This window comes from Tenrec ecaudatus, chromosome 5 (genome assembly GCF_050624435.1).
Source record: "Tenrec ecaudatus isolate mTenEca1 chromosome 5, mTenEca1.hap1, whole genome shotgun sequence".
Taxonomy (NCBI): domain Eukaryota; kingdom Metazoa; phylum Chordata; class Mammalia; order Afrosoricida; family Tenrecidae; genus Tenrec; species Tenrec ecaudatus.
Window position 1 is genome coordinate 146530688 of NC_134534.1, and position 14723 is coordinate 146545410.

Here is a 14723-nt window from a genome sequence, read left to right on the forward strand (position 1 = left end):
TTCACACATCTAACCATTTCCGATTCCTGCTGTTTTCACTAATTCCCATTAGTGAGCGCCTGCTCAATGCGTTTGCCAGATTCTCTGAGATTTTCCTGTAGGGTGGTGGTGATGGTCGCACAATCCGGGGGGTACAATTAATGTCACTGAACTGTACATTTAAAAATAGTTTATACAATGGCACCTGTTTTGTTACACCCATTTTACGATGAGAACCACCTCAGGAGAGAGAGAAGGTTTTCTACTTCCCTAAAGAGCTACCACCGCTCTACCAGCGGGGATCAACGACGTAATGTCACACCGGAAGTTCTCGGCACCCCAGCATGGGTCTCCGGGCTTCCTGCCTCAGAAGCGCAGCTCCACCCGACGGCCTTCCTGGGCTGCAAGGCGGGCAGGACCCACATTGTGTGTGAGGTCGCCAGGCCAGGCTCCAAGGTAAACAAGAAGGAAGTGGTGGAGGCCGTGACCATCGTGGAGACCCTCCCATGGTGGTGGTGGGCATCGTGGGTTATGTGGAGATACCTCGCAGCCTCCAGACCTTCAAGACTGTCTTTGCAGACCACATCAGTGATGACGAGTGCAAGCGGCGGTTCTACGAGAACTGGCACAAGTCGAAGAAGAAGACTTTCACCAAGTACTGGAAGGGGCAGGTGACGAGGGCAAGACGCAGCTGGAGGAGGACGTCAGCAGCATGAAGAAGTCCTGCCCGGTCATCTGCGCCATCGCCCACGCCCAGATGCGCCTGCTCCCCCTGCGCCAGAAGAAGGTGCACCTGATGGATATCCAGGTGAACGGGGGCTCCGTGGCTGAGAATCTGAACTGGGCCCAAGAGAAGCTGGAGCAGCAGGTGCCGGTGAACTAGGTGTTCAGGCAGGACGAAATGATCGACGTCATTGGGGTGACCAAGGGCAAAGCAAAGCTACAAAGGGGTCACCAGTCCTTGAGACACCCAGAAGCTGCCCCAAAAAACCCACTAAGGGTTGTGCAAGGTGGCTTGTATCGGGGCCTGGCATCCCGCCCACGTGGCCTTCTCGATGGCCCGCGCTGGGCAGAAAGGCTACCACCACCGCACAGAGATCAATAAGAAGATCTATAAGATCAGCCAGGGCTACCTCGTCAAGGACGGCAAGCTTATCAAGAACAACGCCTCCACAGACTACCATCTCTCTGACAAGAGCATCAACCCCCTTGGCGGCTTTGTCCACTATGGGGAAGTGACCAATGACTTTGTCATGCTGAAGGGCTGCGTGGTGGGCACCAAGAAGCGAGTGCTCACTCTGCACAAGTCCCTGCTGGTGCAGACCAAGCGCCGTGCCCTGGAGAAGATCGACCTCAAGTTCATCGACACCACCTCCAAGTTTGGCCATGGCTGTTTCCAGACTGTGGAAGAGAAAAAAGCTTTCATGGGACCACTCAAAAAAAGACCGAATTGCCAAGGAAGAAGGCGCATAACAGATGGTGTAGCTGGTCCGATCAGAATAAAGACTTCTTTTCCAGTGGAAAAAGAAAAAAAGAGCGACCGTGTCAGAAATCCACAGGGGCAGGCCTACCCTGTCCTATAGGATCGCTGTGAGTGAGTGAGTCAGTGAGTGGAAGCACAAATACAACGAGAGACTAACAGCTGCTCTCTCTCACCCCTGCCCGGCTGTGGGGCCAAGGGATAACGTGGCTTCCTCCATCAGCGGCAGGCAAGTCTACAGCAGGTTCTCACACGACCTGCTTCCACAGAGGCAATCCTCCCTGGAACGGGCAGGCTGTGGGGTGTTTGTTAAACAGCCAGCCCCACTGCACACCAGTGTAATTACACAGGAAGCAGCAGCTGTCCTCCTTCCTGCTACGCTGCGCAGCATCTGCTGGTGAAGGGGCTGAGCCGTCAGAAACAGGCCTGCACTGGGAAGTTCAATGAGGAAGTCGCGGTGCTGAATAAAGGAAACTTTCTAAAAACCACGTAAGGAGAAGACCCGGAGGGTAGGGCTGTTTACCTTCTCGATTTGCTTTTGTTTACTGAGTTCTTTCTGTTGCTGCTCTTTTACTCTTTCTATTTCCTTTTGCTTTTCTGATGTCCTACGACTCTGTAGAACCAAGAAAGCCAATGAGTTAAATATGAAGAAACGTGAAAATTTACATTTTTACTAATCTCACTGTTGCAATTTCTCAGTATTTTAAGATAAATATGTTTACATTCAATATATGAGGAAGCCCACCAAACGTCTACATTCTATTACAACCATTTATCCAAATGATAGATGCTGTGTCAGCGATAGTGTCCAAAGCAAAAGTTGACTTTACTTTGGAGACTCATTTACTTGAAACAGGAAAGATCTGATATAACACAATTATCCTTGGGTACTGGGGTATCCCAACTTCTTACCAGTTCAGCATGCAAGGCGATCTGCTTTGCCAGCCCAACAGAATCACAGATCTACAAGGGAGAAAATAGGAAAAAGTAGGTAAGTCTTACACTTGACTTCAAGCAAGTCCAAGAGACTAATGTAAATGATTTTGTAATTTAACGAACACACTGCCTGCCTCAAAGGAAGACTGAGTCTTACACTTGACTTCAAGCAAGTCCAAGAAACTAATGTAAATGATTTTGTAACTTAACGAACACACTGCCTCAAAGGAAGACTGATGGGCTCAAAGCCAATTCTTTGATGATCCCCCACTCCGTTTGTGTCCTACATCTTGTTCTTTCAAGTTCATTACTACAGAGCACAAAGCGCATGGCTCCTCTGCAGCCCTCAGCTGCAGGCATCTAAGTGACTGACTGCCAGTCATCAGTGACCAGGAGGAGATGGGCTCAGCAGTCAGAAGGTCCTGCCTCTGTCACTTTTCTTTTCCCAGCAACACACTGAGTGAATGAAATCGCTCACTCAGACCACGTCAAGTCTGGGATTCCTGCCTCCCAACAACCTCCTTAGAAATCTTGGCAAGAACAGCAACTATGGCCTGCACTTCACAACAGAAACATTTTGGAAAGCTCTGTACCTTTTCCCCTTCGTTGTTCGATTCAAATATATAACAGATCGATGACAGGTTACTCTCACTTCTCCCTCCTGATATCCGCAGCACAAACCCAAAGAGCCGCTTGTTTTCCTGGTGTGTAGCATACAAAACTACACTGGGTAATGGAAACTGCCACCGAAAACACAAGAGGCACACGTGAGCATTTCAAATCACTATAGCGAACATTCTAGAAGCACTCTTCTGGGCAAGTCATAGGCTAAGTTATAAAAATATCACAAATAGAACACTAAAGCCAACTTTTCCCTGAATAGACTGGTAATCCAAGGACAGATAATGTCATCTTTGATTTGCATTACCAAAGGAACACAAGGTTATTAAAGATAGCCTTTGTTTTATTAGCCATTGACACATTTTAGAAAGTCGGCATCAACAAAAATGGCTTACGTTATTACATGATTATAAACAGAAACACACTGCCAGCTATCTCAAACTAAATAGTAATAAAGTAAACTTATCCACTGCTCCGAAGGAGACAGGTGGTGCTTTCTACTCCCGTAGGATTAGTCTCGGAGACAGGTGGTGCTTTCTACTCCCGTAGGATTAGTCTCGGAAACCTCCAGAGACCGTTCTACCCTGTATTCTAGGGTCACTGAGTCAGCACTGATTCGCTGGCAGTGAGTCTGATTTGGTTGGTTTTTTTGTGGTGTGACACATGCCCCTAAACCAAACCAGCCAGGCCATGATCCCAACTCATGGTGCCCCGGAGTCACAGAGGAGAGCTTGGCTGCAACCTGGAGGGGACAGATTGTCACAGTGCTGCTGGATGGTCCCAAACCACCAACCTCAGGGTTAGCAGTCAAGCGCAAACCATTTGTGCTACAAAGAATCCTGTGTGCTCCCTAAGGAAGGGACGGACACCAAGCATCATGCAAACAACACTGATTCGCTAAGTCGTATGAAATGTTCCACGATAACTTTATGAAAAGATAAAAGTATGACTGAAAGACCAATCATTATTGATACTACCACATTTGAATACACAGGGTCAGGATAAATAATTATATAAAGATATAGGCTATGAGAGAAGCTGATACCAAGGGCTCAAGTAGGAAGAAAATATTTTGGGAATGATGGCAACATATGTACAAATGTGCTCGATACAACTGATGCATGGATTGTTATAAGAGCCCCCAGTAAAATGGTCTATTAAATTTAAAATAAAATTGGGGGAAAAAAAAGATAAAAGCTGTGTACATGCACAAAGGAGCTTAAAATATGACTAAGTATGTGAAACTCACCGTAAGTCTTGTTACTTGTGTCTGTGGATCAATTAACCTATGGTAATAAGTAAAAAAATAAAAATTTTAATCAGACAGATTTTGTAAACTTTTTGCCTTCGGGTTTTGGCTTCTTTTGAACGCGGGCGACTACTTACTTTAGACAGTCACAAGTCACTAGTAAGTGCGACTCTGTCATGCGGAAGATGTTGTGGATGGCCCGGGCAGCTAAGATCTGACGCATTGTTTCATAAACAACATCTGCACTGTCGTCTGCTCTCACCTCCATGGAACCCAGGAATCGGACAATAAACAACTGATGAAGAATAGAGTCTACAACAGAACAAAGTACAGCACATCATTAAACCCTCTATTTCGTTTCCGGAAAAGTAAAACAATTGCTGTAGGTTTGCCAGGGAACACTTCCACTTAGAAGTAATGTAATGTTCTAGCCACAGAGAAGTGACCGTTTTAAACTCAAACGGCAAATAGTTCGCCTCCAGCCTCTGGGGACTGGGTCAAATGACCTCCGCGCACCGTTCTCAGCCTCTCGACGGCTGACATGGCATCACAGTCCACGGTGCCACAGAGAGAAAAGTTCTGCTACAATGCCAGAATGGAAACATCAGCAATGAGGAAAATCTTTTTAAAAATCTTAAGCCTTGGAAAACTTAACCTATTAACATTCTATTGTTGCATCTCAATGACAGTATCTTTTTCTTAATTTAGATAATATTCCGTTGCTTTAACCGCATGATGAGCAGAAACTTTGGAAGAAAGCATTAAAGCCGAGCACTAGCAGAACAAATGTCGCTGACAAAGCTTCAGCGTACCGCCCAGCAGCATTTCTAAAATTTCTGAACGCTGCTCTTGTACCTTCAGTTTCAGGTTTTGTCCCTCCTCCTCCTGCTCCTCCTCCTCCAGATTCTCCAAATGGATTTGTACGCCTGAGAAGTGCAGAAAAATATAAGCCAACAGTTATCATTAAGTGGCAGGGAAGAAATTGTAAACATTAAAACCAGACTCAAAACCAGGAGTCACAAAATCTTACACACAGATTTTAAAAAGAAAAGCTCTCAAATGCTTCATCCCTTTAAGAACATTACTGGTGACCAAATGACTGTGGGGAAGGAGCTGTCTTCACACGACAACCAAGATGACCCATGTGGTGGGAACCCCACACCGCTGTTTCATAGAAAATGCACATGAACGAGAAGCTAACCACAGGTGTGCGCGTGCACACAAACCAGTTACATTAAAAAAAAAAACCTGTTTAAAGCTTTGTTAATTGAAGCAAGGAGGCAGACGGGAAATGTCTACTTGGTTCCAAAGTTAGCTGCTGAGGGGAGAAAATGTCGGATTTACTGGAACTGTAGGAAAGGCTTTTTCAGTCCTCTCAATACACAAAGCAAGTTAGCAACCATGACACGGGCATTTTCTAGTTTATAATCCATACTTCTCAAGGTGTAGGAGACTAGGGTAGAAAAATGAATGGAGACGGAAGTCCCGCCCTCCTGAGTGTGCTGGCCACGTGGCACACCCACAGTTAAGAGGGAAGTACAATTCAAGGAGGGATTGAGAAGCAGAGAGCTAAGCAATTTGAAAATAACATGTTATTATAACATGAAATTGTTCTTCCTAATTATTTATTGTCTAGCCTATATCAAATGCTGACTGTCCTTCTATTATTAAATATAAATGGCTTTTTCTTGGCCACAGCTGTGTATATCCAAATTAACATATATCAACTTATTAGGCATGTTCCTAATTAACAAACCATTCCCGGCAGTGAGACTGTCTTAGTACCTCTCTAGAGATTCCTTCCTCTGTTCCGAGATGCTCTGCTATTCAGAGCGACCCTGTAAGACAGGCGGCACTGACCCTGGGGTTCTGAGACTGGACTCTTGACAGGAGGAAAGCCCTGCCTTTCATCTGAGAGCAGTTGGTGCTTTCAAACTGCTGACCTGCAGTTAGCAGCCCAATAAGTAAGCACTAAAACACACGGGCTCCTCATTACAAGATCGTATTTCCTAGTAAGCCTATATAGACCATCTTTACCCTTAAGGGCTTTTTAAAGAAAAACAAAGAAATCAGGATCGAGGTTTTCATACCAAGGAGACAGACTGTGATGCTAACCAGAGGCAGGAGGGTACGGGGGAGCAGGGGAAGCAATAGAGGGTACACAGGTGCTAACCTGGGTGAAGGGGAAGCTACGATCCTGCAAGGAGGTGAACAAAAATAGAGGGGAATAGGGCACGCTCTTGGGAGGCTTGAAAAGTTGTTCAAATTATTGAATACATGATGATTATTGAAAATGATCTGAAATGTGAACAACCAAATTACAGTAAATATTTTTAAAATATTGTACAACCTATAATTAGGACTATTGACTTTATATTTGTTAAAAATCACCCAAGCAGAAAACATAGGAAGCAATAGAGAATTAAAATATTTTTAAACTACATTATGTTAAGCCTGGATGGACCTCTGAAATTAATGCCCTTAGGCAAGCTTTAACCCTTAAGTCAAATATATCTGAAGTCTTAAAACCAAGTAATAGTTGAGCTAAACCAATCGAGAGTGTTTATTTTGAGTACGGAGTTCCCTAAAGATCTCTCTATCTGAGATCCAAAGGAGCCAGGTGCCACAGTGGTTACTCCCTGGATTGCTAACTGCAAGGTCAGCGATTCGAAACCACCAGCCTTTCTGCAGGAGAAAGAAGAGGTTTGGATTCCCGCCAAGAGTGACGTTCTCAGAAACCCACAGGAGCAAGTTCTAGGCTGTCCTGCAGGGTCGCTATGCATCAGCATCTGGGATCAAACTGGAAACACCAATTCAAAAGACTAGCTAGGAATCTGAGGGGCACGGAGTTGATGTTCAGAGAGGAACAGCTCTGAAACGAAGGGGGAGGAGAGGTAACCGTGCCAGTGACTTGTACGGCAGGAAGGCTGGAGCTGGTCCATCTTCTACGGGGTATGCTATTCTCAACACCCACAAAAATACATTATGTGGTAAAGAGTGGTAAGAAGGACCATTCTTGAAATACATATGAAACCACTTATTTTTTAATCCCTCCTGAATATTATTTATCTTCAGCATACAATAAAATTAGCTTAGTTCCTTTAATCGAGGTATCAATCAGCTACAGAAAAACCTGCATGGAAACCACAGAAACAGAGAACGCACCACAGAGCTGATGTACAGGGTACGTGAGAGAGGACGGCAAACGCAGAAATGAAACGTAAAACCTCGCAGGCCAGGCGCACTGTCCCCGGGGTCGTCACCCACCTGCTTCCCTGGCTCGACGCTTTTGCCTGGCCAGGCTGATCTTCACACACTGGCGAAATGATGTCAAACTGTATGGGGGTGTCTGGGGCCACAAGGGAATCGAGAGAGAGGGCAGCCAAACTCGTGGATTCAGACCCTAAAGATCCCGAACTGCTGGTCCGAGCTGCCGGGGGCCGCGGTTGTCTACGTGAGAAGGAAACAAGAAGGCACTGCATGTGTTCCCTGTTGGGCATCGAACACTTAAACTAAGAGACAGAAAACAATTTTTTATAATAAATAGGTTTTAACAAACTTCAATAAAGACACTCCCAAGTCATCGCTACTTATTCAACAACAGGCCTCCTTTCTTCCAATTATTAACCCTGAATCCCCTCACCCAGTCCCGGGGAACACACTAGAGACATCTGGAACCCGCATGTGCCAGCTGTAGCCGCGCACGGGTCCATTTACCAGTTAAAGACACACTCGCCAGCACTAATCGAAGAAGTGCTTCAACAACAAAAAGCTGGCCCTTTCAATAGCCCTTCCAGCGCTTTCAATAGTTGCTGCTCACTCACCCTGCTGGCCGTAGGCTCTCATGCCTCTGCTGGAAAGACGGGGAAGGGGTGACGGCTTCCAGGGCAGACTGATTCACTCGGGCAGCAATTTCCTATTTTGAATAGTAATATTTTTTAAAAGGTACTAAATATTAATGAAGTATGAAGACCAAAAGTTTGGATTAACTCTCTGGATTGTCAAAATGTTTTCAAGTTACACATAAAATTCAGAAAGGAACTCCGAACACAGTTTCCCACCCTTGTCTAATAAAGATATACCATCTACTAGACTTGAGCCTGCTTGTCCTTCCTTGAGAAACTGATGATTTTTTTTTCTACTTATGTAAGAAAACATTGTTTTTTGAGTTTATAACTTTGATTTTTTGACTTACCACTGGTTTGGCTACTACCCACACCTAGCACAGGGCCTGGTAAGAACCAGACTCGGCCCCTGCAAGTACCAAGGATCAGAAGAGTTGCTGAGTGAAAATTTGGAAGTAGTATTTTGTAACTATGCTGGTGACATGTTCAGAATTTGTTTCAGAATTCCACACCACATTTATGCTCAAAATTTTCATCCATTGTCATTTATACATTTAACAAATATTTTCAGACCAAGTTTTAAAAGCTTTGCATAAGAAAGGTCTTATGGTTATATTTTAAAACACTGGCTAAATGAATTTAACATTTAAGTTAAAAATATTCTAATGTTTCTATGTATTATACTAATAGAATGTAAAAAACAAGACCAAATATCTTCTCAATATTTATACAAACAAAATAATTCTGGATAGTTGTGTGAACCCCTAATAAAATGATTTAAATTAAACAAAATAATTCTGGATAATTTGAAAATTACTGGTAGGAAATTAGAAATTCTGAAAAGTGATAGAGAAGTGCTGTAAGCCTGCATTACTCAAATCCAAGTGCTGCATTCCCTAGGCATTAAAATCAGTCACCGCATTTGCATTTACATTTTTTTGTTGTTCCACAGTAAACTAACAAAAAGGAAAAGCTAGAGTGGCAGGGGATCAAGCTACTGAAAATGAAAGGTTTATCTACAGTTAGCACTGAATTTCTGTAATGAAACTCTTAAGATTATAATAAAACTAAGATAAATTACTGATATTTTGGAGGTTGTAAGTTTGTCTCTTGTCTTGTAAACTTTCTCCTGGACATCCAAATCAGGTGTCTTGGTTGACACCTAAAAGCCATTATGATAAAACAGAATTATTTTCCAAGTAGTCTTCTCGTCCCTTGGGCTTATAAACCCCTCAGGACCAATAATGAGAGTAGCAATACCAAGAGGGTAGAGGGAAGGTGGGGGGAGAAAGGGGGAGCCGATCACAATGATCAACATATAAAACACCCATCCTCAGGAGGATGAACATCAGAAAACTGGGTGAAGGGAGACAACAGTTGGTGTAAGACATGAAAATAATAATTTATATATTATCAAGGGTTCATGAGGGAGGGAGGGAGGGAGGGAGGGGGAAAATGAGGAGCTGATGCCAAAGTCTCAAATAGAAGGAAAATGTTTCGAAAATGATGATGGCAACATCTGTACAAATGTGCCTGACACAGTTATTGAAAGACAATAACTGATCCAGATGACTTCCATTAGTTGGTCACTGACTTTCTTATGTAGGCAATTTCTTTTTGTCTCTTTCTGATTCATTTTTCCTTCTCTCTTCCCTTAATTATTCACACCCTGTTCAGGTATCAGTTCATGCTCGAGCTATGATACTGACACGTCCCCAGGCCTTCCCCTTTAGCCCACCCACACCTGAACAGTTTAAGACTTCAAAAGGCAAGGTTTTCCAGAGAAATGAGTCCTAATCTAACTCAGCTAAAATCATCAGCCTGCCTCCCTCAGCCTTGGAAGGTGCCCAGAGTTCAGAGCAACAACCAAGGCCCCAAGACTGGACAAGGGCAGACAGCCCCTACCGCAGGGTCAAGGCTGTGCACCATCTCACTGCAGTGGAGATGCACTTGACTCCTTCTGGACTTCTCCATACCCACAGGTTCTGCCCATAAGACTGGACTGTACTTAGCTCTATCTATGCTACAACATCCTTCTAGTTTAATACCCTTGTTCCTCAAAGTTATCGTCCGCAGCACGAGGAGTACCTCCGGCCCTACCTAGGGCATTGTAAGAAGGTCCCTAGCGGGTGTGCGTGCATGCACGTTTCCGTTTGTCCTTATTGCCCCCAACAAGAAGCTTCAACTTGATTACACTACTAGTTTAATACACATTCCAATTCTGCCTCTGTGCCTTTCTTTATAGGCTCTTAACTGGAGTAGCTTCTCTTTTCCTCCAAACAGATCAATCCTGCCTGACCCAGCTCAGGTTTCCATCCTCCCCACAGAGCTTTCTCTAAGACAAGGGTTCATACTGAGCTTAATTCTTAACTTCAGCCTTAGTCACTCCCGCCACTCACTGCAATTACAGGCTCCTGTATGTGAAATGTTGAGCGTTTTGGCTTGCTTCCTTTCACACCTTGCGCCTGGAAGGCAGACGCCACGGCTCATTTCATGTTTGGACCCTTGTTCTCCACGGGGCTCAAGCTTAGTAAACGCCCCAATAAATACTCATTGGTGGACTAATGTCAGTACCTTCGGAGATACTTTGTTCTAGGAAAACCAGACACGCTCTCGACCTGTGACACTCCTGCAGGGTCAATTTAGAAACACTGTGGTTCTTGAGAAAGTATGACCATGAATAAAGCCATGTGAGTCATAGAATTAAGTCATTTTTGCTAGATCTGGATACCACAAACTAAAAATATTTTTTAAACTAAAAATATTACCTCTGGATTTTCACTTAAATATATTTGCTTAGAAATGTTGTTTATTGTACAGATCCACTGTAAGAGAAAAAAAAGAAAATGTGATTAATACTTCTTTCCTACACATTATTTCCTCCAATATTGAGCTAAAGCTGAAGTTTTATTAAAAATAACATTGGTTCTTCCTTAAGAGGAAAATGCCTTTCCATATATACATGCATGTATAAATGCATGAGATTATAAGATATTGATCTGTTCATTTAAATTTTTTAATTATACAAGGAAATAAAAAATATGAAATAACATCAAACTAATTTAATAGTATGTACCAATCTTTCCCATCAAACAAGGCAGTCTAGTTTATGAATCTCCTAATAAACATCAGTTCAAAAAAGAGTGAACTACAGTCCAAGGGAATATGCTGTTATCAAAAGTTTATCAGTAATTAACATAGAAATCCGCCCTTTCTGCCTCTCTCCAGGTCAGCCTCACACTGAGTTAAACTGGTTTGTCTGGTGAGCCCTGTGGCCACAGACATCAGAAACCAGGCTCGGTACCAACTCTTTCCTACAAGATTATCCTTTACCAGAATATTTACGATGCCAGGTAAACTAGCTCAGACTCAAACTACAGTGTACTTTTAAGGAGAGACTATTTCTCAGGACAGTTTTGAAGTGTCAGTGCTTACCTTCCATATTTGGTATATTAGAAGTAAAAATGGAGCCCAAAATAACAGGGTTGTGAGGAAGAACAGAGACTCCCAAATTTTAGTTTTCCTGTTTTTCATTTCCCCAAGGGTTTAGGCTGTGGCTGCTTCCTGCCATGCTGCACGCCGTAATGCCCCAAGCACCGCCCGCAGAGGGGCGTGAGAGACGGGGAAGTCACACTGCCGTCTCATGACCCTAAGAGCCTGCCAGAAAGCACCAGTCACAAGGTCACTCTGAAGCTGAGCCCTGGCAACAGCAGAGGTGATTTCTAAGTACCCTCCAGTTGTAAAATGCTGTGAGAAACCTGAGAACACGGTCTTGACGAGATTTTCCCACAAACACATTCATGTTTTACAATAAAGAATATTTTTAATACAAAGACATTTAACTAGGTAACATTTTACCTCTTCGTGGTCCTTTTTACTCTCTGCTTGCAAAATTGAAGATCTGGGGGAGGCGAAAAGAAAGAAAATGTCTGACCCTCAACTTTCTATAAAAATACATAGAATACAGTGAGAGGACTTTTTTTAAAGTCTCCAAAACTACGGTGTTGTTAGGTGCTGCGGCTGATTTTGACTCCTGGTGAGCCCAGGTCGGAGAAGAACTGACAGGTCCACATAAAACCAGACCACCCAGGCTTCAGCACTCAGATTTCAACAGCTCGGCCTCTGGAACCTCGTCAAGATGGACCAGCGCATGAGTGGTGTCCGTCCTCAGAAGGCAGACCGTGACACAGCTGAGTGCGGCTAGGACAATGCATCACACCTCTCTGACGCGTTGGGTGCTTATTTCAAATTTAAATCAGTGACCACAACAGGAAACACTACCGCTAACTCATTAGGGCTTATTCTTTCTTTCACAGGATGAAGTTTTAAATTCCAACACATAGTAATCACCGACAGACATATTTAGCTTTTCTCCAGAAAAATTTCAAAAGGAAAAAACAACTTTTACTAATTTGCACCATTCCAAGAATGTGAAATCATATTAAACATTAGCACAAAAACTAAACATCAAAATGCTAATACTTACAGATACATAATTTAACAATTTCATCATTTTAGATATTTCCAGTTCCTGACTTGGTATTTGACAAGGAAACTGGGCTTGCAGAAGAAATATAAAATTAGACCGCAGTTTTGAAAAGCTAGTGAGATTGTAAACAATCTACAGAAACACAGGAAAAGAACAATTTTACATACTGAGTGCTCCTGAATTTTAAGAAATGTCAAAAATCAAAGCCAGCGTTTTAATTAATTGGATAAAATTTACAGATAGCCCAAACATTCACCAGTAGGAAAATGTTTAAATAATGTGTATCTTTAAATGGATTATAATGTAGCTGTATGAAATGTTTTTAATAAGTGGGTGCAGATCCAAACTATAGACACACTTTCACCAATGATTTTTTTAAACGTACTTAGGTTGGGGACCCAGGCAAAGGGTCATAAAACACGGGGATTGAATGCTAGATCTATGGGGCAATGGCATGCTCCAAAGGCCACACCAGAGTGAGAGCCGATGCAGACATTCCACTCGGTGAGCTGGACTCTACCTGTAACCTCCGGACTTAGGACTGACAATTCATGGTGTTTCAGAAGCAGAAGACAGCTAGCTGTACCACAAGTACTGAACTGTCCTTAGGCAGACAATCACGGAATTACTGTACCAACGCCCCCTATGCTGGAATAAGATAGATATTACTCGGGCAAACCTGCGACTGACATTCTCAGTGAATACTGTTCTAAGTTTCCCCTGACAATCGACTCCCATTGTTTGTGTAAATAGCATCCCTGAAAAGAATTATCCTGTACAATTTGAATAATTCAGGTATTGCGATATGAAGTTATGCTACTTCCCTCTTTCATCTGTGCTTTAAACATTAGTACCAGGGCCATCAATGACATCGTGTGTGGAAGATCTTCATGCTCCAGGGAGAAGATCGATCAGACTCTCTACCATAAATTAACAAGGAAGTTTCTAAAGGGAGCCAAAGGCAAATTAAAAAAAAAAAAAAAAAGATCGGGAATGGGTTTGGGGTTTGCACTGAATCCCAGCTCCAACTGAAGAACAACTCGTTCTTACATCCTGGCCCTGCTTGATACTGGTCTTCAGGAAGGGAGCACAGATATGGGTGCTATGGCAAAGTGTGGGGAAGGCATTAGAAGGTGCTCAGCTATCAGCTAACACAGCACCCAGGGTCTGAAAGGCCTGTTTCCAAACAAGCAGCCATCTAACTGAGCTGTCAACTAAAAAGCACTCCAACATCAGTGACCAACTGAAGAAGGAAAAAGTATCAGAGCCCAAACAGTGAGACTCTGGTATGCAGAAGGCCGTGGATGACAGTGTGAGCCCGTGATACGTGTGTGAGATCTACACAGGAAATCAGCCTCTGGAACCGAGGGATGGGAATAACTGGTTAGAAAACAGTGCACTGGAGAGAGGACTACAGGAGATCAAACTGATAAACTCGACTATAACAGTTAAAACCTTGTCAGTTGATTCCCTCCACACGTGTTGGACCTCGTCTGATTTTCAGCATTTTCGGTTTGGTTTTTTTCTTCATGTGAAACCCAGTTTCCCCCACCCCCCCTGATGCCTGGTTATATTCTTCTATGCTTTAAAAATAAATAAATCTAGGGGATTCTGGAAAATAGTGGCATAAACAAAGCATCATTCCAACATTTCCCCACATATACATCAAGAAATGTAATAAGGAAACAATGTTTGGTTTTAAGGGACCTGAATTTGGAAGCAGAGGAAACCAGTTGGGAACTACAGAGGCAAGAATCCACAAATCACAGAGTCACACAGGTAGGAAAACACTTCTCCCACTGCCCACCATGCCCACCCTGCCAAACCACTCAGGCTGCCAGCTGCTGCTGAGGCTGTAGCCCCAGAAGAGAGAGCCTGCTTCCCTATCTCAACACCTGCCTATACAGACAAGACCCCAAGCTTCTGCCCTAAAAATCAACATGACAGGTCTCCCTGGGAGCCTCTATGGAAAACTAACTCTCTGCCTGCCCTTGTGCATACACCACAGCTCAGGTCTCTGAAACTAACAGCACAGGCCTTCCAGGGAGTTAGTTCAAGTCACGCTGCTTCCCCTTTCAGTCAGTGCTGAGGACTGATAACTGAGGCGTCTGCAGGCTAAGAAGC

At 43.5% G+C, this 14723-nt stretch overlaps 1 protein-coding gene and 1 pseudogene across 1 annotated transcript in view; one reads left to right on the forward strand and one right to left on the reverse strand.

Annotated features, from left to right (window-relative positions):
• The window catches only part of APPL1 (adaptor protein, phosphotyrosine interacting with PH domain and leucine zipper 1), a 45518-nt gene that overhangs the window by 3726 nt on the left and 27069 nt on the right, over positions 1-14723 (reverse strand). The window contains exons 12-21 of the mRNA XM_075550004.1: positions 11969-12011; positions 10879-10935; positions 8090-8181; positions 7533-7715; positions 5121-5191; positions 4403-4577; positions 4266-4302; positions 2989-3135; positions 2372-2422; positions 1983-2072 (exon numbers count right to left, since the gene is read on the reverse strand). Of these exons, the coding sequence (XP_075406119.1) occupies positions 1983-2072; positions 2372-2422; positions 2989-3135; positions 4266-4302; positions 4403-4577; positions 5121-5191; positions 7533-7715; positions 8090-8181; positions 10879-10935; positions 11969-12011 (946 nt within the window). The remainder of the gene's footprint in view (positions 1-1982; positions 2073-2371; positions 2423-2988; positions 3136-4265; positions 4303-4402; positions 4578-5120; positions 5192-7532; positions 7716-8089; positions 8182-10878; positions 10936-11968; positions 12012-14723) is intronic.
• Positions 293-1452, forward strand: LOC142448289 (large ribosomal subunit protein uL3 pseudogene; annotated as a pseudogene).